Source organism: Pipra filicauda, unplaced genomic scaffold, assembly GCF_003945595.2.
Source record: "Pipra filicauda isolate LSUMZ 115617 unplaced genomic scaffold, ASM394559v2 scaffold36_size6622888_pilon, whole genome shotgun sequence".
NCBI lineage: Eukaryota > Metazoa > Chordata > Aves > Passeriformes > Pipridae > Pipra > Pipra filicauda.
In genome coordinates this window covers 5,410,290-5,436,562 of record NW_024104498.1, presented here as the reverse complement: position 1 = coordinate 5,436,562, position 26,273 = coordinate 5,410,290, and the positions used below count along the sequence as shown (strand labels likewise).

General features: G+C 42.3%; 1 protein-coding gene across 5 annotated transcripts; it reads left to right on the top strand.

Moving 5' to 3' along the window:
* The first annotated feature begins 278 nt into the window (after window positions 1–278).
* MKNK1 (MAPK interacting serine/threonine kinase 1) lies at window positions 279–22,927 on the top strand. 5 transcript variants are annotated; one of them, XM_027747188.2, is made up of 14 exons: window positions 279–355; window positions 1,171–1,252; window positions 3,750–3,854; window positions 7,142–7,240; window positions 8,112–8,209; window positions 9,655–9,734; window positions 11,178–11,251; window positions 13,818–13,922; window positions 16,880–16,935; window positions 17,490–17,585; window positions 18,538–18,732; window positions 19,333–19,497; window positions 20,120–20,163; window positions 21,072–22,927. In XM_027747188.2, the coding sequence occupies exons 4-14, from the start codon at window positions 7,144–7,146 to the stop codon at window positions 21,298–21,300; spliced, it is 1,239 nt and encodes a 412-aa protein (XP_027602989.1). In that variant the 5' UTR covers window positions 279–355; window positions 1,171–1,252; window positions 3,750–3,854; window positions 7,142–7,143; the 3' UTR covers window positions 21,301–22,927. The 5 variants fall into 5 exon arrangements, with proteins under 5 accessions (XP_027602989.1, XP_039240654.1, XP_027602990.1 ...); XM_039384720.1 differs by having other exon boundaries at window positions 6,994–7,240; window positions 20,123–20,163; XM_027747189.2 differs by having other exon boundaries at window positions 6,994–7,240.
* Window positions 22,928–26,273: the final 3,346 nt, after the last annotated feature.

Below are 26,273 nucleotides of genomic sequence, written 5' to 3'. Positions count from 1 at the left end.
GACGCCACGATCCCAAGAAGGAGGAGACCCCAACCCGCCGGAGCCGCCCCGCCCCCGGTGCCCCGCCCCGCCCCCGGTGCCCCGCCCCGCCCCCGGTGCCCCGCCCCGCCCCCGGTGCCCCGCCCCGCCCCCGGTGCCCCGCCCACCAACGCCCCCGCAGAGGAGGCGCGGCCCCGCCCCGCGCGCACGCGCACAGCAGGCAGCGCGCCGGGCGCCGGGCGCGCTCCCGGGGCGGGGCGGGGGTGGCGGTGCCGCGCGCACGCGCGCTCCCGCCGCTCCCCACACGAGCACACGCGCGCTCCGGGCGGGGGCGAGCGGCGCCGCCCCGCCGAGGGAGCCGGCGGTCGCCGCGGAGGTGAGGGCAGGGCAGGGGTGGGAGCGAGCGAGCGGAGCGCTCTGTGCCCGCAGGAGCCGCCGGGCTCGCCCGGCCGTGCGGAGGGGTCAGCGCCCAGGCTGCCAGGGCAGTGCCGGTGTAGGGGCGGCTGGAGGGCGGTGAAATACCTCAGCACCCCCCACCTCCGGCTGGCGGCTTCGGGTCTGAGGGCTCTCCCCGAGGGTTATTTAGTTATTCCCCGGAGGTTTAAACTGCCGCGTTTCGCACGCAGGTGCGTTTTTTAATAAAGAGCGGTGAGTCTGTGCGCTCCTGCGGCGGCTGCTGTCCGCTGGAGAGGGAAAGGAGCGGGCAGAGGTGCATGGACGCGCTCCTGGATGTGACCGCCCCGAGAAGTCTTTTTGGTTCGTGTGTTTTTCATCCTGTAGTAAAACAGCGAGACGCGTGAGCCCCCGGGGAACAGGGAAGGTCTGCGTGGGGTGCAGTTCGCGGTGTGTGGTAGCCTGGGCAGGGTGACCTTCTGAGGCAGGGACAGCCCTGCTGGGACAGCCCTGCTGGCATCGGCGGTGCCCGCGACAGCCAAAACCCCGCCGCTGCTGGCACTCGTTTGTGAGGTGTCGGGTTTGTTTACAAATAACCCACTGGGGTTGTTTGTTGTGATTTTTTGTTTTGTTTTGTTTTGTTTCTCTTTTTGGTTTTGTTTTTTGTTTTCCCCTTTACGAGCCTACGGCTTCTAAAAGCCTCCTTACCGTGCGCAATTTTATGTCTCACAATGAGCTCAGAAAGGCTGGTGTATATTCTGATAACTTTTTTTGTTGTTGTTTTCCTACCCAAAACAGAGCTCCTCTTCATGCCTTCCCGGTGCTGGATGGAAGGAAGGCAAAACACACTTGCAGAGCTGAACCTCTTCTGTTGCTAAAGGTATTTGGTTTTTGGTATTGGCAGCCTCCCAGGTAATTGATTCGGGTGCCCTTGACACTTGAAAGTTTCTTGACGGTGATCTTAAAGGTCTTTTCCAACCAAAATGATTCTGTGACGTTATTTCATGGTATGAATGCTCTATCTGTAGTCCCTAATGCTTTCAAAAAGGTGTTTACAGCTGTGAGGAATTTTCTCTCACCTTTCAGTACCTTCCTGGTAACAAATGTTAAAACACTGGTATAAATTTTATGTGACATCAAATGAGACAATGCAGTGGAGTTTAATGGCTATTAATTTTAGAGTTGAAAGTACAGAGGAAGGGAAAACGAAGAAAAATCAGTCTTGCTTTAAACTTCACAAACGCTTTAGTTAGATTAACTTCTCTAAACAAGGCTGCTTGCTAATATGGGTGTATGTTGTGTAGCTTTTTTCCCAGTGACAAATGTGATTATCTGAGGGATCGTTTATGGGGTGTGGAGCAAGAGCAGGAAATGCTTATCTTGCATCTGCATGAAATTAAAAGTTGTCTTCTGAGAAGTTTTTCTCTTTGGTTTAGACCAGCAAGGAAGCTGTGTGGGGTTAGAGGAGCTAATTGAGAGACAGTCTTCTAAGAGTTATTGTTGTTAGACATAGAAAAGAGTAAGCAGCTTGCTGTTTAGTAAGTGGCTCTCAGAACTTAAATTGTGTATCTCCTGAATTTAAAAGTGCTCTAGGAGTTGGTGAAGCTTTAAGTACTTCAGTCAAACTACTATTGCAAGAAGTTTTCTCCTTTGGAATATGTGTGATGGAGTTTAAAATAATTTTGCTGCCAAGTTCCTGCTGCACTGTGCTGGAAACTCTTAACTATGAACTGTCTGCCAGTGGTCAGTAGCATTAAATATCCTGTTTCACTCTACTGGCTGTGGAAGGAGAGAAGATGGGTTTTCATGCAATAATCAGTTGTTATTCCATGTTGTTCCTGACAAGGCTCACCCCTCATTTGTTTGATAGCCCTGTGAAATACACCCTGTTATACCCTCTCATCCATGTGGCAGTCTTGGAGGCGTGTTGTCCTTGAACAAGAAATTAAAAAGATCACAGGGTGATTTTAAGCCACCTTCAGTTCTAATTTGTTACCCTTGTTTGCCCTTGTCTTTAAGTGGAGATGATAACAGTTCTTTTTGAATGATAGCTAATGATTTTAAAGAAAGGCATGTGTGCCTGGGGAAATATAGGCAGGCTTCAGGAGAAGATCTCACGTGCACAGCATGTGTGTTAAAATATGCTGTTTTCTCCTACAGGAGAGGGAAGGGAGTGCTGTGTGCTCTCCTCTCCATTAATGTTCTCCCTGCTTCCCTAGTAGTAATCATGGAGAAGAATTTCAGGTGTTCATTTTAAAATGCTGATGCTCCTGTATATTACTGAGAAGATGTTGGAATGGTTTTAAGCTCCTCTCCCTTCATGGAGAATTCAGATTAAATGAAACTAAAAGTTTTAATTTAGGTGGGATGAGAAGGTGACTCTGACAGCTAAGGATGAATTGTGGCAAAGCAGTGCAAAGGTGAAGTAAGGGTACTCACTTCTTACATTTGAAATCAATATACTTAATGCAATACACAATAAGTATAAAATCTGTCTCTTGATTTGACACAGGACTGTCATAAAGAATTGGGCATTCGTCCTCTTCAAATTGTATCTCTCCTGATGTGTAACTTTTACAAGCACAATCAATCTCTATGTAGTTACTTAGTAAAGGTAGCTTGGGTTGTTCTGAGCTTCCTGCAACTGGCCAGTTTTTGTAATATGAGTGAGTTCTGTTTCATTATGAGCCACATCTACAGAAATCAAAGTGTTGATGGAGAAGGGAGGGTCCAAGAACAATGCAAGACACTGAGTTGGGAGGAAAATTAGACTGAAGTCTATTTCCATTTTACTTCTTTGTCCCAAACTCTGGATGTCTGAAACTTTAAAGTGGCTTAACTTTTTTGAGTTCTGAGCAGGCATTTTTACATTTGAAATGTGAGGATCATGTGTATGGTATCAAGGGGTTTGATTTCAGCTGTGGAAAATACTTTCTCATGCTCCTAGTCTGTTGGACCCTGTTTGGATGCCTTTAAGACCAATTTCAAGATATGCTTTCACTTGATGCCTTTATGGCTGCAGTCATTGTGCTCTGTCTTGGCAGAGTGTTGATCTGGGTTAGGAGTATGATAATTCTTGTCCATTAAGAGTAATTCTGTAACTTATATCTAAGCTCATTGTGGTTCTCCAATGGTATAACAACAGGAACTAGTGAACACAGTAAATCCCTTCACTGCTTTTGCAAGACAGTTGAAATTAGGGGAGTGCTGGAAATAACACTATACTTTAAAGTTGTAAGGTCTTTAATGCAGGGGTGTGCCCCTGCTGTGTGCTCATGTGAAGCCCAGCACAACAGGTCCTTGCCATTATCTTGAGACCTGAGCGTGTATAATGATGTTTATGTGATTTCTGAATGTGTGGTTGTGTTTCTTTTCAGGTGCAGAACAACCTGGCTCAGGCAAGACCCAGTTTTGAAGCGGGTGGTAATACCCAGACTCTGCTTAAACTGCTTTCTTCCATTGAATTCAGACACACAAGCAAGGTATCATCTTAATAGAAAAAGGCACCTGTACTGTGTTCTCCAAGTGCTTCCTGTACGTGTGTGCTTGTTTTCCAAATATACTTTTGCTTCCTTTAGGAAGCAGGTTAGAGTGAGAGGGGAGTTAGTTACAAAATCCACTGGGTAGTGGATTTTGGCATGTGTGTATCTGGAGCGCTAGGAAGCAAGATGAAAGATAATTTGAGGTCTGGATGAACAGAAACGTGTGGTAATTGTTCCTTTTCTTCTTATGGCTTTGTTTGCAGGTCTTCTTTCCAGCAAAAGGGAAAGGCAGTAACTGCCTTCCCACACAGCCTCTGAATAATGTGTATGTTAAATATTGCCTCAACAGTGAATTACAATGATGATAATAAAATTCAGGCCTTCAACAAAACTGCAGCTAAGACAGAAGCTTATTCTCTTTTTGCTTACAGTGTGGATTTTACTGGGTTGTGTTACACTGTGAGCAATAATCCTAAACTGACTGGAGAAGAACAGATCAGAATTTGAACAGTTCCCTTTTTCTTCAGCTCTTGTCAGACTGCAAGTCAGCCAGTCAGTTCTTGGAGAACAGTCTGATGGCTATGGTCAAGAGGGATGTAAGAAATGCTTTTTATCAAAGATTTTGATAGTTTTCTCTGAACACCAAGTAGTGTTCTCCTCCTACCTCCCCGCAACTCATCCACAGTGGATTTTAAAGTGGGTGGGCAAGTTGGTTTTGGTGGAAGCAGGTGTTCAGTGCTTGTAAAGTGACAACAGTTAGACATTCATCTCGGACCTCTCGTGCCCATGGGCCATTTCCCTCCAGAGCAGTTCATCCAGTCTCTGAGCTCTCTGTCTGGCAGGGTGAGCTGCTTCAGAGCCCACAGTGTCCTTGTCACCAGCAGTACTCCTGCAGTGTGCAAAGCACCTCAGCATTGCTTGGATGGTTGGGGCACACTGTCTTTCAGTGTCACCAGAAGCTCTTTGGTTATACAGTCACGGAAAAAAAAAGCATTTCTTTGAAAGCTTAAAAAATCTCTCTAAAGAGTTTGGCTGTGCTGAGGACATTTTCTTGTACTACCAACTGTTGCTTAAGTACTGGTTCATTGTAATAAAGTGAGTAATGAGAGGGAAGCTGTGATACCTTTAAAGGAAAAGCTGTGTTGACAGAAGTGAACTACACAGTGATGTGAAGTAGCAGACCAGAACAATAAGAATGTAATACAGCAAACATTTCATATCTCTAGTCAGATAGCAAATTTGGCCAAGACTGTAGGTTAAAAATATTAACTTTTCAGTAATTTGGTTTCTGTATACAAGAGTAGTAAACTTCCTGGTTTCAGGGAAGCAGTTCTCTGTAATTCAGGAATTGAGTCAGACTAAAGAGAATTGAAATAATGTAGTGAGCTATTATACAGCTGACTGTAAATATCATAGCCAACTGGCAGAATGCAGGAGTCAATTGTGAAAAAATATGTCAGCTGTTCTAAGACACAGGATTCACATGCTGGTTTTTTGCTAATTTTTAGTCTGTTACAAGCTCTGAAACCGTGATACTTGAAATAGAATAGAACCTGTCAAGGTGTGACTTGGAGAAAGTCAGGTCATTAAAATGACTTGTTTGACACCTTGTGGAAATCCATCAGCTCCTTCAAGCAGAACAGCCCTATCTCTGAGCAGCTTCATGTGTCATTTCAATCCCAGTTCTGAATAACTTCTAAAGCAGGCTGAACTGAAAAAGAGGAGAGCTCTGTAATGCTAGCCTTCTTTTTGTGTTAAAATTTGAAGCTATAGGTGTGTCAGTTTGAGTTCAAAAGAAGCTATTTCTTCAGAAGTTGGTAAAACGTGCTTTTGTATTACTGTGTTTAAGAAGTCACATATGACATCCATCATGGTGATTTCTGAACACATTCTGCCTAAGACTTGAAAATGAGGGTTTACTATTGTCAAGGGGAAAGGACTTTCAAAATACGTTTGTCTTCAGTTTTCAGGCATGTGAGTTCCAAGTGACACTCACAGTAGCTGTTTCTGACAGATATTGACAAGAAAAATGCAACGGAGTCAAGTAAAAGTATTTCATGGATTGGTAGATTGTTGTGTAATGTTTTCTGCCAAGAAGCTTCTCCTGTGTTTTACTGTTTTACTTAGAGCACTTTAGAAACAGTGAAAGGTGGAAAACCTGCTGTTCACAGTCTCTTAAAAGAGAATTGATGAAGTGTTTTTGTCATTCTTGTTTTTAGGGCTTGCTCTTCTTTCATTACCAGTGTTCTCATAATTACACTGTTTCTATGGTTTTAGTTTTTTCTGTAGTATGAGATCTTTAATACTGAATTCACTCAGAAATCCTCCTGGCTGTGAAATGTCTTAGCAGCACTTTGCTGCTGCCTTGAAGATTTAGAGCTGAGATTTTAAACTGTTAGGGCCAACTTGGCAGGATGTGACTGGTGTGGTGAAGTGTTCGTGTGAGAGTAGTGTGGAATCATTTAGCCTTTCTGGAGATTGGTTACCTGTACAAAATGTATGGCAATGTTTTTATTTAGGCCTTCAATAACAATATGAGGGTGGTTTTTTTTTTTTGCTTTATTATCTTCCATCAGTGAATTGTTATCTCTGACTAAGCTCTTGTAGTATCTGCAGCTAGTAATGTAGGGGGAAAAAAATTATCTAGATGCCATAAACACTGCTTGCTTTGGAGTGTAAATTATCCACTGATCTGTGGTTTAGAAATGCACATTATGGTTCTGTGAGAAATGGTTTTCTTTCTGGCCATTTGGCAGCATGAACTGACCTAGATTGCTCCTCTGACCTGTTAACTCCTGTGGTTGTGTTTTCTCTGTGTGGTTTGAAACCTCCCCACACCTTCCTGCTGTTTTGAAGGCTCGTTTTCTTAAGCTGATTAGAAAAAAAATGTATTTGTGAAAGCGTAAAATAGCTCAGAGACCAATGCCCTTGGGAGGGCTGTAAATCCTGTCTGGTATCAGGGCATGTGTTCTGTTGTGGGTAGTTCGTGGTGGTTGTTGATGAGATTATTCCTGTGCTTTGTCTTACTGTGCTGGGAGAGGAGGTTTCAGTATAGATGCATTGTTGTTTCCTCCTGTTTTTACATTAGTTCGTCAAACCTCCCCAGAACTATTAATTAGCACCCAAATTGTCTTTTTAGGTTTCCTCTGATATTTAGAGGGGAGGTGTCAGCCTGTGATGAAGACAAGCAGAGAAACTTTTGGATAGATAAGAAAATAAACACACGAGAGCATGTGCTTTTTCTCCTAAAGTAATAGATTGTTAAAGTCACCTCTATGTTCTGCCAGAGATGGTCAGCAGTCAGCCTGTCCCCATAGCAGACAGTGGGAAAAGGAAAAAGAAAAAAAGAACCAGAGCCACAGATCACGTCCCTGGGAAGTTTGAAGGTTGGTGGCAATTTATAAGCTTTAAATTGTAGTGGTCTGCTTTGCCTCTGCTATTTTTCTCAGTTTTGTTAGCTAAACATTGCTTTTTGGCAAACATTATGAGCTGACACTTCTGTTTTTCCTTATCCCCCATCTTCTGGCCTTCAGTTTTTTGTTTGTTTTTTTTTTTTTCCCCCTCCCCTCTTAGTGGTGAAATCTGAGTCCTGTTCATAATCTGTTTTGATGCGGGTTTGGGTGGTTTTGTTTGTTGGGGTTTTTTTTGTTTGTTTGTGTGGGGTTTTATGGGTAGGAACAGTGCTGATGTCAAAATGATTGAATTGTTGTGAGCACAAATAATGTGATGCATTGTAAGTAAAATATAGTTCAGTTAGACAAAACTGATCAGTATAAAACTTCTTGCTGGGCAAGCAGCATTGTCAGGTACATTGCAAATAAAGCTGGTAGCAGCCTTCTAGGTTTAAACCTTAAATTCTTCTAGGTTTAAATGTTCAAATTTAAGTTATACTTAAAACACTATCTCTGCAAATAGATTTTGTATGATAGGCATGTTTCTGATCAAGGAATGAAATGTTTTCCACCTGAAAAAAATTGCTTCTGAGTTTTACATAAAGACAGGGAAGTTGGCTGAGGTCCTAGCAATTGCTGAGATATTAAACATTTCTTGTATGAACAGACTTGCAATTTTGATGCTGGAATGAAGTTTAATTGTAATTTTTCTGGAATTTGAGAGAGGGAAGTGAAAAATTAAGCCTAGTTAGGACTGGCATACCTACTTTAATACTGCATAAATCTGAAGGATGCTTATCAGATAAATAGCTTGTCTTGACATTATTCCCTGAAATGTGTCCTTTCTGCTGGCTTTCTTTGGCAGACTTGTACAAGCTGACTGCTGAACTGCTTGGTGAGGGAGCATATGCTAAAGTTCAGGGTGCTGTCAGCCTCCAAACTGGGAAGGAATATGCAGTGAAAGTAAGTATAGAGTAAAAGCAGCATCACTTCTGTCTGTAACATGTCTTCTCCCTCCTCGTATCTCAGTGAAAACCTGTAACAGAGTGGGTAATAGCAAAACCTTTTAGGAAATTTTTAATGCTTGAAATGAGCCTGTTTTTATAACTGTTGAGATAACCTGTCATCTTAAGTGTTGTGCCTCCAGAGTGAACTGTTGTACAGCTGCAGACAGAAGTCACAAACAGTAAATCACTGTGTGATGTGTGATCTCAGGGCAAGCTTTCCTTTTTCCTTTGGTTTTAGTCCCACCTTTATCTCTTCTTATGAAAGAAGAGGGTGAGTCATTGTACAGCATGGCCTACCAAATAATGCAAGCTTTTTGGTGCTGCTCTGAGTTTAGAGAGCATCAGTTACTGCCACTACTTCATGTAAAGCTGCCTCTTAATTTTAGATAGAGGTGAGCCTTCTGTAATATCATTATGTTAAGTGTTGGGGCTCACTTACAGATTTGTGGTTATCCTGAGTCCCCCATTTAATTACAAACACAAATAATAGCAGTAGGGAAGCTTTATGTTCAATATTATTCAAGAACCATAGGCACAACATTTTAATTGCCTTTAAAAGTATGGTTCTATAGATGCTATAATTTTGTCTGTACTTCACAAAATTGTTGAAGTTGCAAATCTGAAATAAACAAACCACTGCATTCTGAATTTGATGTGATCACATACCAAGTCCCATGTGAAGTATCAGTGAATGGTTGCCTGTTCTGCACCAGAGAAGTCAGGGTGTAAAAATAAGACACTGATACTGGATGTAGATGGTGGTGATACTTGTGGTAATGTCATGAGCTTTCAGTTTACGTAGCAATCATTCGGTCTTGGCCTCTGTGGAAAGCCCTCGTTCTTGTCCCCTTTCAACCTGAGGACTGTGTGAAGGAAGGTGACTTCTGAAGGGCTCTGAGATTGAATGTATGTTTTCTTTAATACATTTAGCTCTATTATTGGGTCTCCATAAGTTTGCACTATGAACCAAACTCTCGTTTTGTAGTGATTTTGGTACCTTTTGCTTAAATGCTTATAATGACAAATCTCTTCTTTTCTGGCTGTTCAGTGTCTGATGTGACTCAAATCTATTTTTATTAGAACTCAAAAGGATATCCTGTTCTGCACATTGCAGAGTTAAAATGATGCAAGAAAAAGCTTGTGGTAACTGGTCAGTGGCTGTGTAACATGTGAATTTAGTTCCTTTCTTCTCTTCCTGTCCTGATTTCTCTTGTCCTTCGAATGCCTTCCAGAGCTCTGCTGACTCTACCCTGCTCTGTAAATAAACACCAGTTGAGAAATTAAATGAACAAAGGTGGACTTTTTATCTCTGGTGGGCATGCCTGAGATTCAAACCTTGGAGCATACATGCATAGTTCCTGCAGTCATTTTTCAAATATGAGTTCTTAACTCTTTTCACAGATCATTGAAAAAAATGCTGGGCATAGTCGGAGTCGGGTTTTTCGTGAAATAGAAACGCTGTACCAGTGTCAGGGTAACAAGTAAGTGTAGTTTTGTCTTTGTTTATTTAAAGTATCTTAATTATTTTTTTCTAATTTTTAAGCCTCTTATGTGTGGCATGGTTAGAACCTTTGCAGTGGTCTCCTTAAAAACGATTGAAATTTAGACTCGACCTATTCAAAATAAGAATTTTCCCTTCTTTTACCTGTGGAATTTAGGGCAACTATTTACAGATTAAAATTTGTATAACTCAATTAGCACCCAGGTCAGCATAGCCTGGATGTGTCTCAGTGATGAATGGCATTTGTCCAAATGAGGAATTAACATTTTGACTCTCTCCCCTGCGATTTCACCATCAGCAAAAGCTGACCTGATAGCAGCTGCTTTTGAAAGGAGGTCTTGCCATACCTTTCCCTAATGTGTGGCTCATCCTTCTCTCTGTGTCAGCCTTTCTGCTTTTGCACTGGAACTCTTAGATCAGCCAAAAGCTAATTTGGTTCTCATTTTGATGTGTGCTGACTTCGTGTAGCCACAGGATGAAGCAACTTTAAAGCTGCTGCTCGTGTCTGAGGAGTGGGTAAAACTGTGCAGGCACTGGCAGCGTGCTCTGAGAGCTCTGTGATGAGTTTAAGCCAATTCTGAAGATACTTTTAGGTGTGGCTGTTAATCTAGAATGTATACAACAGCTGTTATCTGTATTACAATTGTGCAGCTTAATTGAGCCTTTTTTGACAAATTCATAACATAACATACAGAAATAATTTAAAACCAAACTTGTTTACCAAACTCATGGGTTTTCGTTGTGCTGTAGAGGAGCAGATTATGTCTGTTCTCTTGTGAGGTTAAGAGCATATGGTTATCCACTACATAACTGATGTAAAGCTCATGTAAAACACATGCAGAATTTGGGGTTTGTATGTACTATTAAGTGTAGAAAATTCTGACTTACACGTTTGACATTCTCAAGGAAACATGGGATGTTTGTGCTGCAAAGACTTTACGTGGGCTGAACAGGAGTTAGTCTAAAAATGGCAACTAAGGTGCTGGATTTAATAACCTGTTGGCAGATGCCTGTCTCCTTTGAGCCCTGTGTGTTTTGCTTTGTGATTTCCAGAGAGAAAGAATGCCAATTTAATTTTTATTTTTTTTATTACTGCCTTTGGCACAAATGCAATGTTTTAAATTATTAAATACAACCTATTACCAGTTATCTTCCTGTCAATTGAGCAGCAGCAGAATCTCACAATCCTGTCTGATTTTGGTGTTTGACCTGTTTCCTGCACTTAAATTTCAGTGTGAGTTGGAAATGTAGTTTTAATGCCATGGGCAACCAAAGCAACTTGTTTAACTAGAACTTTTATTTTTGATTACTTCTGGCACTTCCTAATTATCCATGCTGAAACTCTTTATTTCTGTGTGTACACTCACTGCTTGTTTCTTCTATTTCCCTTTTTTTTTTGTTGTTGTTTCTTTTTTTTTTCAAGGAACATTTTGGAGTTAATAGAATTTTTTGAAGATGACACAAGATATTACCTTGTCTTTGAGAAGCTGCGAGGAGGTACTGTGCTTTTGTTCATTGAGTCATTTTAGTCCTGTTTGTCTCAGTGTTTTAGAGTAGCAAGTAAAGAGCTTTTTTAAAATCCTTGAGGATTTGAAGACAAGAAGTAGAGGAAATATTATACGAAGCTCAAAGTGTGGTTACTCTTGAATATTGATGGGTCTGGTCATGCATTTGCAATCCCTTTCTGTAGTTAAGTGATGGAAATGTCAGCTCTGGTAAAGTGGAAAGTTTGAAATATGGTTAGTAGGTCACAGACCCTTCAGGCAAGGGGAGACACACAGTATGTCAGGTATTATGCATGATCCTAGTACAGCATTTATATACTCCAGTAACATTTTCCCTTGATGTAGAATTGACTCCTTTTGCTGAAACTCGTGGAGCACTGTTAGGAAAATCATCTTGCTCCTCCCTGGGGTTGCTGTAATTGTGCTTGTGGGTGTTTGAGGGCCCATCACCTGAGCAAGAGCAGTCACTGAGCTCCAGCACTTAACACTCACCTGGGGAATGAGAAACCTGCATCAAGCACTTCATGGACTTTCTCACATTTGTCTGCATTGAGTATAATTACAGTACCCACTAATTGCATGGCTGTGCAAGGCCATGAGTTAAGCATGGCCAACCCTTCAAAGAAAAACAGAGCTTCTAAAGGAGTGCAGTTCTGTCCTGAGAACATCATCTATTGTCTCTGGTCAAGAAGATATTTTCAGTAGCAAACTGTGCAACAAATACAAATTCTTTCTGCATAGATGGAGAACTGTTTTTAAAAGAGTAAGACTGGTGTTACTTACAGTGTTAGAGCATAGTTTGGGCTTTTCATTTTCAACTTTGCCTTCCTGTAGCTTTGGTAACTGAAGGAGCTCTGCTCCGCTTTTATCTGAGTTCAGTTCTCTATGATATGCAGAATCCCTTTAATATCCTTGTCTGACAGCATTTTATAACTGAAAGAGTTAAAATCCAGCTGATTATACTGAACTTGCATGACTTTAAAGTATTTCCTCCCTTTTTTTCCCTCTAAAATGTGTTTTGGGAAGTGCTATGTAATGTTTTCTCTGAATACTGGAGAGGTGGGAACAACTGTGGCAGGAGTGCCCTGCTATTCTTTCTTTGTGAGAATTCTCTGTGTGGGCTGAATATAAAGTCAGTAGAATATGTTTCCATTGATATTGATATAATTCTTATCTGAGAGAGTTTGGACATCAGGTCTGTTCACAAAGGTAATTTGAAATAAACCTGCTGAGTGAAATGAGCACTTCAGGTGGCTCAGGATTGTTTCCTGCAAAGTGTGGGGTCTTTTCCACAGGGATGGAAACATTGAAAAACTGTTACTGCTTTCTAAAGGTTCAAAGAACAACTGTACCGGAAAAACCCTTTGAAGTCTGTACTTCAAGAAATCTTTAGCAAAAAAGAAAGTGGGTTTTTTTGGCAAGGGAAACTTTTTATATTTGAAATCTAATAACCAGATGTAAAGGGGCCTTCCTCCACCCATCTGACACAGCAGTCATCTCTCTTCTTTTTGACTGTCTTTCCCTTTCTGAATCCTTGCTGTGGAGGAGTGGCAGTAGCATTGATGTTATAAGAATAGGAATTACCCAATGGGATATTTCCTTCCACATCTAGAACCCAAGAATAAAAATGAAATCACCTGAGAGAGAAAATGTTTCATGTACTGGGGCTAATAATAAGTGGCAGTTACTTCTTGAATTTCTCTGCCTGATTGCTTTTACAAAATACCTCTCTCAGTAAGAAAATGAAAGGCAGTAGTAAGGCTATTTAGGTGTCTTGGATCTCTGTGGACTACACATAATCAGTTTTTTAAAGACATTTTTAATCTTTTGAGAAGATTGAATGAATTCACTTAAGGCAGATAAGGAATCAAACCTCCCTTTATTCTTTGCTAAAGAGACACCAGTGGGGCCCTGCCTGCAAGCTACCAGCCCTTCACTGTGTTCCAATTAGAGATGTCCTTTGTCAGATTTCATATCCTTGGGCAAATTTTCCCTTAAGTCAGTGTGTGAGCCTTGCCTTGATGTCAGTGGGAAATTTTAATGTGTATTTAAAGGCTGAATCTCTTTTTAGTTTGATGCTGTTGAGGCACAAAACGTGTATACTCGACTTTCAGGGCAGGGTTTCAATGGTGACAAAATGAGGAGAGTTTGACTGAGCATGGCCACCCGTGACCTGGGGTAGGTTGGGTTTTGCTGAAGTGTTCATGTACCCCCTTAGCTGATGTTTGAGTTTTACTAGGACTATTGGCAAGTCTCTACTGTCCCAGTGTGTGGAAAACAGACCAGTCATGTACTGGGGCAGTAAAAAATGATTGCCTCTCATGCTGTGCTTCTACTAGAGAGCCACACTGTTTCAAAATTGTGTTCTAGCACACTTAAGTGTTGAAGCTACCCAGTTGGACCTTTTTCTTCTTAGTCATTCCCCTGTTTGGTCCTCAGAAGTTGCCTGCTGCGAAAGGCTGTTACAAAACATGAGAAACGAGGTTATGGCTCCGTGATACTTGGAACTAGTTCAGGATTCGTGCTGAGGTTTTCCCATTCACCTGTTGCTCTGACAGGTTCAATCCTGGCCCATATACAGAAGAGGAAGCACTTCAACGAGCGAGAAGCCAGCAAAGTGGTGAGAGACATTGCCTCTGCTCTGGATTTTCTTCATACAAAAGGTAAGAGGAGGCTGCCTCCCTCCTTACTAGTTGGTATTGTACACTTAGGTTGTGAAGCACATTTATCTGTAAGTAGTCAGCCTTTGCTAGCAGCGATGCCAGATGACTTAAGCTGTTTTACTCTATAATATTATTTTCATAATGTGGTATTTTAAGTAATTGCCTGTGTTAGGATGGTATAGGCTTTTCAAAAAGAAAAGTTAAATCAGCATCCAGGGAGAATTAATATTAGGGTTGAGTCTGTTTGCTTGTTCTTGTAACCTAAGCCACCATGTAAAGGTTATTCAAAAGGGAGCTAATGTTCTTTTTAATTTCCTCCTCTTTCAGGTTTACAGAGATACTTTGCTGTATTTATTCAGACCTTCTGCTGGTTACAAGACCCATTTGTTTACAGTAGCTTTTGGTCTCCACATTTAGACCCCCCACTGTTAAATTGAGAGACCTACAGTGAACCATTGTTTGAAGCTGTCCTCGTTTCGTTTGGAATTTGCTTAGATTTAAAAGCAATTCTGTTTGTAGAAGGTTTTTTTCATGTTCAAGTGTTTTCCTCCTGCTTTTTCTACTTGAGAGTACTTTTGTTTCATTTCAAAATTCCTGTGTGTTATGGTCATCCCAGAGTATATGTTTGTGTTTGGTGTGATGGATCCCTTTGAAGCCTTTCCTATGTCATGATTATTTGGCCTTGCAGCTTCAGTTAATGTCACAGTGACTCCATCTGAGTAGAATGGCATGTAGTTGGAGACTGTGTTTATTGGCTATTTGTTTTGATACATTTTTTTCTCCTCCTGTATTTTGCCATTCTGATTAGACAGGTAGATCTCAGCAGATCTGCATTTGCAGCCTAAGTTATTTAATACTGGCCCCAGTTCCATGAATGTTCAGTTGCAGTCTGTGCTTGTACGTCACAGGACTGCTTATGTGCTAAGCTGGAATCACAGCACTGGTACCTCAGCAGGTTGAACCCATTTAGAAGAAAAGTGTAGCAATGCATAGGGAATAAAGTGGTAAACCTGAGAAATATGGATCTTGTCAAATGTTGTGACTGTTAGGAGAAGTTAGTTTGAATGTGAAATCAACCTTAGTTTGGACTAAGATTTTTGGTAATCTTCATAGCCTGTCTATGTGATAACTCAACTTTAAATCTTCAGAGAAGGTACTCTTTGAATACCTCTGTTTAGAAGATTTTGACTTTGAGATATGGGGCAGAGAAGGAACATCAAACTTAGGCTGAACCTATAGAGAAATTCTTATTTGATGTGTTAGGGTTTCTTAACAGCTGAAAGTCCAGGTACCCTGTTCAAGGAAGTTTAACATTGACTCAGCTAATACCTTTCTGTAGTTCTCTCTCAGGTTTTAGTTTTAATTCCCCTTTCCCCAGACAAGACAAGAGTGATTCATTAAAATGGCTGTAGAGCAGCAATCTGCTTTCTTGTTGTTCGCTGTGAAGTGGGGCAGAGGGGACATGGCTTGCAGAATGGGCTACAGCAACATCCCCTTCCGTTTTCTTGTTCTCGTTATGGTTCTTCCGTGTGACATTAAAATAATTAGTAAGTAGCACACAGAACACTGAAGTAAACAGGAAATTAAAGCAATTTTATTGCACAGCTTAATGGTGAAGTGCTACAGCTAAATGCTTTAAAAAAAAAAAATTTGAGTGAGGACAACTAATTCTTTTGCCAGGGGTAGTTTAAAACTCAGCTGGATGATAATGCTGCCTTACACCCACTTGGGACGTGTGTGCTTTATTGCTAATAATCCGCTGGAGGAGTGTTTGAAGGCAGTTGTTTTCTCAGCGCTGCGTGCAGCAGCGAAATAAAATGTTACATAATCGGACGTTTGAATTCACACAATGATACAAAAAAGATGTTTTTGGCAAGCCAAGCCAACTGTTGGGGAGTTTTGTCAGCCTCGTTGCTGTAAATGTCAGCACAGGCCATCTTGATGGATTCATTGTGCCGTCTTCTGTGCCGGAGCAACGTGAGCTGCGTCATTAGGAACGCTCCGATTCCTGTAGATCGGAGCTGTGCTGTTATGCTTGAAGTCATGTCTTGTGGACTGTGTTCAAGAAAAGACATTAAGAACTCCCTTACCTAGAGTTTGATGAGATTTTCTTTCTCGTACTCTGAAGTAGTATGAGGTGTGCTTGGAGTGTAATTTTTTAAATCAAGGCTAGAGTGCAGTTAAATTACAGCCAAGTTGCTCATTTGATTTGATTTTTTTGCCTCTCATTTTCTACCTTCCAGTTAAATGGAGAACTTGTGTGTTTAGGCATTTGAAGAACTGCTTTGACAACACAGAACCACCTTTGCATGTGAATTACACGGATAACTTTGTGCTTCCCTGTTAGGTTTGCCTATTCTGATAGCAGATGAATGAGGAGGCCCTTTGGTTGTTTTCTTTTAGCTTTTCTTCTTCATCTCCAACTGAACCTTTAATTTTTCTTTTCCTTCAGCAGTGAGTGTGTATGTCAAAGGGATGTTTTCATCTGGGAACTCAGGTTGTTTTTTTTGTGGGGCAAAATGTCTCAAATATTGTCTGTGCTGGTAGGAGTTCAGCAAACCACCAGTTGATCCATCTGGACAGAAGGACTTTAATGTAAAAGGCACAAAAATCTTTTGATTAAACTGTGTAAACAAGTAAACTTTCCTACAGGTTAGTCATCTTCATAATCTGGTTTTAATTAACATAATTAATTTGGGCTAAGCCAAGAAGTTCCAGTGTTAGCAGGTTCTTATTTGCTTGACAGACTCTCATGTGCAGTTAAGTATGATAAAGGTATAGCAGGATACAACAGTGACTTTTAACAGATACAATTAAATTATTATATTTAAGAGGGCAGGTGTGTGTAGCATGCTCAGACCTAGAATACTTCCCAGGTCACCTTCTAATAAAGAGAAGTTGTGAGAAATAAAGCAGCAGAGTATCCTCTCTGATATACATTTGTACTCTCTGTTTAGGTATTGCTCACAGGGACCTGAAGCCTGAAAACATCCTGTGTGAATCTCCAGAAAAGGTGCTGCTCTGGTCTCTTAACCTTCTGCTGTGTTTTTTTAACTTGGTTTCCAAAAACAGTCCTTGTGTCTTTCTCTTCTTGAAAACTTTCGAACTCATTATTGAACGTCAACTAAATGTAACAGAACTGAAGCATAAAAGAGACTAAATTCTTCTTTGAGCTGTGAAAATGTCAACATCTGGCTGAGAGATAAAAAGCCAACTGGCCTTAGAGGGGTCATGGCAATTACAGCCTATCACCTCATCTGTTCTGAGCCACTGCCCACATGGACAAGCAAGATTTGCAGGGCAGCTGGTCACATTATGTGACCAGTTCCCAAAGTGCCCTGGTGTGTACTGACACTTGCCTAACCAAATAAAAAAATAATGCAGCAGGATCAGATGCTGGCAGTGTGGGCAGAGGAGGTGAATGGAATGAGTGGAAGATAGCTGTGAGAGACTGGGTTTCATTAGGTACTTGTGTTCTGTCCTAGGATCTTCCACTTTCTACATGGGATATTCATATATATTGCATTAATAACAGTCTTCCTGACCTCTTATTGTTTTGTCTTTTAGATATCACCAGTAAAAATATGTGACTTCGATCTTGGTAGTGGGGTGAAGCTGAACAGTGCATGTACTCCAATAACTACTCCTGAATTAACAACGCCGGTGAGAGGCCTACTGTGGCTTTGTGCTTTTTTTGTTTTTGTTCTCCAATAAACCAATTTTTCTTACCTCCAGAGGAGAGCTTCCAAAGGGCTTACTGCCACTACACCCAGTGGTAGATAGTTCATTTCAAGTGAGTGTGTACATGTGATAAATACTGTCTTGCTTTCCCAGTCATAGAACAAATATACAGAAGCACAGGAGTTCACCTTATTAATTCTCCTGTTGGCCAACAAGGGACACGTTGGTCCTGCTCATCCCTTACACAATCAAATGAGGAAGCTTTTCATGCACACTTTTTGTGTGCTTATGGACAGAGTTTGAACCCTAGTTTTGTGTTCATTTCCCCATGTTTGAGTTCTGTAGCTCACACCCATGAGCTAAGGGGAATGCAAGCTCTATAATCAGTGTGTGCCTTTATAATACACTTCAGTTTGAAAGAATGCAGTCCTATGCTTTTAGCATTACTGAAAAATCTGACAGTGTTCAGGAGTCTTGCAGAAATCACTGCCCGTGATACACTTGTTTACTTTCTGAAAATTCTGATAAGTAATGGAGAAGATCTAAAAACCTGAAAGATGTAAATTAATATTTTGACCTTGTATTAGAGGATCCTAGTCATATGGAACGGCTAATGATGCTGCTAAAGAACAGTAGGAACTCCTTTGCCTTCTGTTAGGGCTCTGTACTCCTTTGCACCTGAAATGTGTTAATTTTTTCCTGTGCTCACAAAATGTTTCAAAGCTCTTGGCAACTCCTTAGCAGGAATGCATCAGCTGGGACTTGGCTTAACAAAATCAGACCAGCAGTGAAAGGTAGCAGTAAACTTCAGTAGTCTCTGATGCCTGATTCTGCTTTTAGACCAGTCCAGTTGGAATAAAGAGAGAGTGATAAACCTGAGTCTTGTTTTGATGTGACCCTCCCTTTGAAAAGTTGCTTGAATTCGGTTTCCTAGTGTGGGTCTGCAGAATACATGGCACCTGAAGTGGTGGAAGTGTTCATGGAGGAGGCCACGTTCTATGATAAGCGGTGTGATCTGTGGAGCCTGGGAGTGATCCTGTACATCATGCTCAGTGGTTACCCCCCTTTTGTGGGCAACTGCGGCACAGACTGTGGCTGGGACAGAGGAGAAGTCTGCAGAGTTTGCCAGGTGAAATGTGCATGTCCTGGGCATGTGGGGAGAGCAGAGTTTGCCTGTGAGCTTAGGATGTAAGACTTGCCATAATGGCAGCAATGGAGAGCTGTGTCTGTGACCCAGGCAGTTATTTGGGGCGTGATCTGTCACTGACAAGTGAGGGTGGTAATATAGAAGCTGAGGGATGTCATTTTCCAAAGTAAAGTCGGGCAACTGCCTCTCTTTCCTCCTGCTGTGAGATCTCAGAGCTTCTCCTCATCCTCTCCCCCCACCCTGCAATCCCCCTGTGTTCTGTAATCCTTGATCTGGTTTATGGTAGTCACGGGAATTCCTAAGATGAAGGTTGAGCCCCTGGAGAGTCAGCATGCAGGGCCTGAACTTATTCTTTCTAAAACCTGAGTACTTCAGCTGCCCTCTTATGAGGGAGATCAGGAGGGGGAAGGTGTTTTCAGCACACAATGTATTGTGTCCATCTTAGGATGCTCTGAATCATTGTGGAGCTGCCTGTCGCTCTCCATTGCTTCCATAAGGAGACGATGGTTTCAGTTTGCACCCTCCATCTGAGGAGTCTTCTGGTTACATTGTATTTCAATTAAAAAAATTTTCCATCACTAGAACAAGCTTTTTGAGAGCATCCAGGAAGGCAAGTATGAATTTCCTGACAAGGACTGGTCGCATATATCCTCTGAGGCCAAAGATCTCATCTCAAAGCTGCTGGTTTGTGATGCCAAAGAACGACTTAGTGCTGCTCAAGTCTTGCAACATTCGTGGGTTCAAGGAGTACGTATTCCCCTTCATCTTATTTTAAGTGTTATTCTTCTTGCAAAGTGACAAACAAGCTGTTCCCTGTCTCTGAACTTCTAATAGATCCATTGTGTGTTTCAGTGCTTGTATCTTGATTGATTAAATGATACACAGCGGCTTTATTCTTTCCATGTGGCAAATATTTGGTTGAATCTGTCAACCTTTAAGTGTTTGGTTTGGGTTTTCTTAATTATTGCTTTGTGCATTTTAAATGGATTTCTTGTGAATACCAAGCTCTGCAGTACACAGATTATTATGTTACTCTTTAATACAGGAATGCAGAATGCTGGTAGATACAGTTTTATAAGAACAGCAGTGTCCTCTTTTGCTTCAGTTTCCTGTTCAGGAAAGAAGGAATAGACCCTCTGGAGGGCTTCCAAAGCTGTAGTCTTGTACCTGCAAGCTGTGAAATCATCTTGTGAGGGGAAACAGATTATGAAATACATTTTTTAAACAAACAGGGATTTGTAAGCCCACAGTGAATTAATTTACGTGCAATATCTGTTAGTTGTAAAGATTTGGGGGAGTTACCTGATTTGTCACTCTCTTGGGAAAGCTTTCTAATATGTAAGTAACTTTTCTTAACTGCTTCTTCTAGCAGGCTCCTGAAAGGGGATTGCCTACCCCTCAAGTTCTTCAAAGGTGAGATTCATTTTCTGTAAACTTGGTCAGGAATAATTACTGAAAGAATGGATGAGAGCTAGGAGTTGACAAATTGGGGGTTAACATCCCTGATTGAGAATGGAACTTCCCAAATGTGCAGCAGTAATTTTGTTAAGAGCATCAGAAATATTGAAGCTCGGAATTTTCTTTATGATCTAATCTTGCTTGTTTGTGGGGAAAGCATTAGAGGGGATTCCTGCAGTGCAGTGTGAATCTTAGACAGGAAATAATGATGGTTTTGGCAGTTTGCTGCCCAGGAGGGGGAGAAAAAGGCATAAAGGCGTGTGTTATCCAAAGAGACTTTCTGATGGGTGAATAACTGTCATAAACAGACTCGGATCCGACTTTTGTTGTACTTGGTAATCACAGTATCCATATAACTGTGAGCAGGACAAGCCTCATTTGAAGTGATTTGATGGCAGATTCTGTTTGCCAGGGAGCCTGAGTCACACATCTCTATTTCAATGTCTGCCATTTGTGATTCTAGGTGGTTCTTCCCATCAGAAATGTATTTCCTCAAGCCACAGGTGTAGTGGTCCTGCAGTCCTCTGAAGAACGACAGCAGTATTGCCCCATAAGCCCATCCTTGGATAACACGTGGAAATAATTCATGACATCTCAGGTGGCTTCCTGGGTTTACATTGGAAGTCCTTGGCAGAAGGAGGACTGGAACTGTGGCTGTTTCCAAAACCCCAGAGTGTTTGTCTTGTATTGCTGTTCCTCTCAGTGAGGATAGATGCAAATATTAAGTGGTCATTTTGCCTGCTGTGTTCGATGTTTCCATAGGAGAAATAAACCTGCCGGGAAACGGCTATTCAGGTGTGAGGGTAACCAGGTGAAGTGACTTGGGTCTCTGTTGTAACTGCTTCCTCCTTTTCCCTTGGCAGGAACAGCAGCACAAAAGACCTGACCCTCTTTGCTGCAGAGGCCATAGCCCTGAACCGCCAGCTGTCTCAGCACGAGAGCGAGCTCAGCGCGGAGCAGGACGGCGTTGCCCACGCCGTGTGCTCCATGAAACTCTCCCCTCCCTCCAAGTCCCGCCTCGCCAAGCGCAGGGCAATGGCACACGCCACCAAAACCAGTGACTTCCAGCCAGTTCCTCATAAAGCCTTCTGAACTCCTCTCCTGCTGCAGATGGCAAGATCAGTCTGTGTTCTTATTCGGATTTTCAGCGCTGGTAAAAGCTTCTCCGCTCCTGACACTTTGATTAGAAGCTCGCTCTTGTGGTGTGACTTGTAACTTTAAGGGGACAGCTTTTTATGGGAATGTTTTTTGCCTGTCAGATTTAGTGCATTAAGATAATTTAACGGATCTTTTTAAACTGCAGAAGATGGGTTTGCTGCTGTATTATCTGAGGTGATAAATCACTAAGTTTTCCTCATTTTCTTCTTAGAAGAGCACACTTTAAAATGCAAACTTGAAAACATCAGGAAATAAAATGCTTTGCCTAGCAGAGCATCAAGCCTCTCCCTGCCAATGGCTGCTCTCCTTGATGGCACATCCTGAAGGTTCTGCTGTTCCTGTCAGCAGCAGGGACTGTTTTCAACCAACAGTGCCCCTCTCTCTTTCTGTGGACTCAGGAAACGAAGGTGGTGACCGGCTGGATCTCTGTCTGCATTACCTTTACTGGGCTTAAATTGCATGAGTATGATACTGTAAAGATGCAAGGATTACTCAGGCTTCTAGAGATGAAGAAGATGGGGTAGTTTTTTGTGTTGTTGATAGATTGTGTGTCAGCATGTGGAGTGAAAACTGGGAGGGGTGGGTTTTTTATTTGACATCTCTTTGCTCTTAACTAAAATGTGCTCCATATCATCTTTTTTTTCATTTTCTGGGGTTTGATGTTCATTATGTCCCTTTCAAACAGTTACATTCTTAATTCTGATAACCACAGTATAACAGACTGTTTATGTAACAGTTTACATTTACTATTAGGTGGGTTTTTTAATATTCATGTGGGGTTTTATTATATTAAGGCTATCCTAAGTTATACTTTCCTTTCTGTAAACTTGTATTTCTCGGTGACCTTTTATGTGTCCTGCCTGGGCTTCCTAGTGTGAATGGACAGAGTTCAGTGAATTTTGGTGTGTGAATAATTTAGAAATGCCAAATGCAGTGGTACATCTGTACAAAAACGTTGCTGCAGCCGTTGCGTTCTGCCTCCTGCAGTGACCTCAGGCTGGGTGTCTGGATTTGTGCTCCCAGTTTTAGGACTGTGGTGCACTGGGAGTCAGGAACAATTTGGAAGGGTTCTGGCTGAAAAGCTGAAGATTTTGAGTGACCAAGGGGAAGTGTCCATGGAGAAGGATGTGGATGTTGAGCACTTTCTAAAACATAAGCTGTGAAAACTGGGCCACTAAGATGCCCGACATGATGCACCTTAGCTTGCCAGCCCTTTCTGAAACCCTTTGCCAGGGCTTTTTGTGCAGAGAGGTGAGGAGGAGGCTCCCAGGTGCCAGCACAAAACCCCCCCACAAGCAGAATGAGAAGGAACAAAGTAGCAGATGCAACAAGCACTTGGAAATTGAAAGGTCAAAGCTGAATGTCTTTGCATGGCCTATTCAGAGTGGTTTTACATTATCTTTTATCGGTGTTCATATGGCTATTTTTATACAGCACCCTGTATTTTGTGACTAATATTAACGTTGTTATTTAAAAGTTTTTATACATTGTGCCAGTCGAAAACTTATGAAATGTATTTTGCTTTTTTTATTAAAATGCTCTAAGTTATGTATTTAACGCATTTGGTAGTTTCGTGTGGTTTTTTCCTCTTAGTTTTTGGTTCCACAGAAAAAAAGAGAATTATTTCTCTGTGTGACATTGGATTTAAGACAATTTAAGTCTCTGAAGACTAATCATACCTCCCTCTTCTATTGATTTGTCAGTCTCTGGTCTCCGATGGTAAAATGAAGCTGTGACTGCATGGAGGGGGCTGAAAGGGAACCTGTGATCCTTTTACCTTCAAAAGAGATGAGCTAACTGAGTTCAGGAACTTATCTGCACTGTTACATTTCATGTTCTTCCCTTTGATTTCTGCATGGAGCAAAAATCCTGAAACTTGGCCAGGAGCAGTGGTACGATGCAAAGTACTCTTGGATGGAGGCCTGAAGCCTTTGAGACTGCAGAAGTCTCAGCAGCACCATTAGCATGGAAGTGGGAAAAAGGGACTGCTTGCCCAGGGATGTCAGTGTCTTGTGGGTTTATTCAAGCACTGGTAAGTGCTTCTTTGCAGACTCTGCTCTGTGCCTGCTGCCTCTCATTGGTGGTAGAAGTAGCCCCAGGGAGCAAGTTAAGGACCAAAGACTGAAGCTGCTGGTGTTCCTGTATTCTTGGGTGAGCTGTTGGTCCAGACAGTCAGTCCTTTCCTCTCCCTCTCCCCACAGTCCAACATGGAAAGTGAATCCAATATATGTGTCCTCCAGAGTGAGGAGGAAGCTGGCTTGCTAGCCAGATTTGCTTTCCCCTTTCAAAACTGACCATGGGAGGAGAGAGTGAAATGTCCAAAGAAAACCTCAGTTCAGGGATGTTCGTGCCATCACCTTCAGCAGAGGGAGGTGCAGTCTAGGTGAGCAAGTGCTCTGGGCTTGCAGCCTCCTCCTGCATGAGAACACTTCAGCTGTTGGATGGGTACAGTGCAAAGGATTTTGAGAAATGGTGTGAAGCTGGAGGTGCCCAGCAGGACTTGCACTAAATAGTTAAACTTTGTCTGATGGCTCTGACAAGCCTTTCAGCTGAGGGCTCAGGGCCACATCTGCCCCTTGTGCTGCTCTCAGCTGCCAGCAGCTGCCTCCACACACTATCTGTATTAGAGCATCCTTCCTCCCCACTGGTACATCCTTGCAAACTCATCTGTTCGGGACTTGAAGCTACGATGTCAGACTTGGCTAAAGATCTAAAATCTGGATGTGCTTTTCCTTCTGCAGGGCAATAACCTCTGGCACAGATGGAGGCGAGCAGTGGGTAGCGGTAGTTTTGCCAGAGCTGCACAACGCTGGGAACTGAGAAAACCTTCCCAAACAGGGAGGAGGCATTGCCTTAAGCCAATTGTTCTGCTCTCATGTGTAGTCTAGTTTAGACTCCCTCTTGCAGAGCAATTTTTTTGTTTCTTTGGAGGTCTGTGGCCGAGAGTTTTATGATGGGGTTTGGGTGGGGAAGGTTGTTTAGCTGGAGAGGTGGGATGCAGCACTCCCCATTGCCCTGTGCAGCTCATGGCTTGAGTGAAACCTGAACAGAGCAGGAATCCCAAACCAGGTGGCAGGTCTTTTATTTGTACTCACCTTTCTTTCAAAGGAAATCTGCTATATTCACATCAAATGCTTTTGTTTGAAGTGTGCTTTAAAAGGATCTGCTTTTCCTTCCTCCTGGGCAAGAGAGGTAGCAGAGAGCACCGCAGACCTTATAGCAGTGGTACAAGAGTGATGTTTCGGTGAGGCAGGTCTTAGATCTTTGACTAAAAAATGAGAAGTCAGATTGAGCTGGTGGTCTAAGAGGTGCCTATATCCCTCTGATCTTTACCTTTCAATGAGAGTTCAGCTTTCCTCAGGTGTGTTATTCCCAGAAGACCTAATTTGGAAGGCCTTCATGATGCTCTTTGCATGTTAGTGAGGAGGAGGTGGTTGCTTCTAGGCAGAAAGTCATAAATCAGAGACTCTGTGATCTGTCCTTTTGAGGTAGTGCTGGCTTTGCTTGTGTTGCTTGCTTATCCATTGTTTGGCAGCCTGTGGAATGTGACTACTTCAACACCAGATCCTAATGCATCCACTTTGGAAAGGGTTAGGGTGTGCCATGTTTTTTCAGATACAGGTGATAAAGTACACCAGGCAGCTTAGGTGGGCTCCCTGGCTTCTGAAAAATGACAGGGGCGGTAGAAAATGACTTTTTGGTGAGGAAGCAGGGTCAGTGAGGCAAAAGGTAACTCAAGAATTCAAAAAGATATTCTGACTGGGAAAGGGAGCATCAAAGGAGCTAAGCTGATCTTTAATGTTGATTAAGGCAATCCCCAGGAAAATTCTGCTTCCCCTCCTGAAGGTTTTCCTGGAAGGTGGATGAGCAAATCAAGGGAGAGCCATCAGCATGGTTAAGGGGGAAATAATTTCAAACAAATGGCAACCAAGCAGCACTAGTCTCAAAGCACCCCCCATTCTGTCCCCTCAGGAGCCAGTGACACAGGATGCTCTGTAGGAATTTGCTGACCTTTATGTGCAATATTTCCCCAAGTGCATTCAGCCTTGTGCTTACCAGTGCGGTTTCTGCGTTGTTGGTTGCATAAAAGGAAGCTCCTATTTTTCATTGTGTGGTATTTTTTTCTGCTCTCTCTTCCTTCCCCGCGTGTTTATTGAATCCTTTACAGGGATGCAAAGATGCCTTTGTTTTCTTGAGGGCTGTGGGTGGGCTGGCTTTCAAGGCAGTGAGTAGCTTTGTTAATTTTCAAAACTAATAATTTTCTTTGGGCCACTCCAGTGGCAGCAACAGGCTTCAAATTTGGCTTCCATGGAAACGTACTGCCATGGTAACTGAAAGGCCTGACAATCCTGAAGAAATATTTGCTTATACCCTTCTTTCCTTCCTTGATTCTGTTTTCCATGTGATGTGTGTGTTTGGTTACCCCTGCTAGATTCCGTCAGCACATTTGAAATGCTCCAGGCACAGAAATGCACTTCTCCAGGAAGAAAACAAAAAAAGTTGTGAAAATGATGGTGGCATTTCACTGGCATTGTTTGCAAAAAAAAAAAAAGTCTGTTTCGAGTCTGGAGGGAGATGTCACTGAGACACAAATTCCCTTCCACTGGGGAAAAAAACCCAAACTCTAAAAGAAATGCTTCATCTTTAGATTGTTTTGTGGGGACTGGCTGGCAGGGGCTGGTTTGGGGAATTGGACCCTGCACCCGGTCAAACATCTGTAATACTGAGAGTGGAGGGAATTGACTCATCCAGTGGTTGTGAGCCAGAGTACCAGTGTTTTGCTGGTTCCCTTCCAGCTGATCAATTTGACATTAGATTTTCTGCTGCTGCCTGTCACAGCTGCTTTCGCACCAAGATTGGTTAGCAAAGTTTGGCAGGGTGACAAGCAGGCCCAGTTCAGCAACTTT

Coding starts and splice junctions, on each gene's coding strand:
- MKNK1 (XM_027747188.2), top strand. CDS start 7,144: ATGGTCAGCAGTCAGCCTGTCCCCATAGCAGACAGTGGGAAAAGGAAA. Junction 11,252..13,817: donor CTTTGAGAAGCTGCGAGGAG/GTACTGTGCTTT, acceptor TTGCTCTGACAG/GTTCAATCCTGGCCCATATA. Junction 19,498..20,119: donor AACATTCGTGGGTTCAAGGA/GTACGTATTCCC, acceptor TGCTTCTTCTAG/CAGGCTCCTGAAAGGGGATT.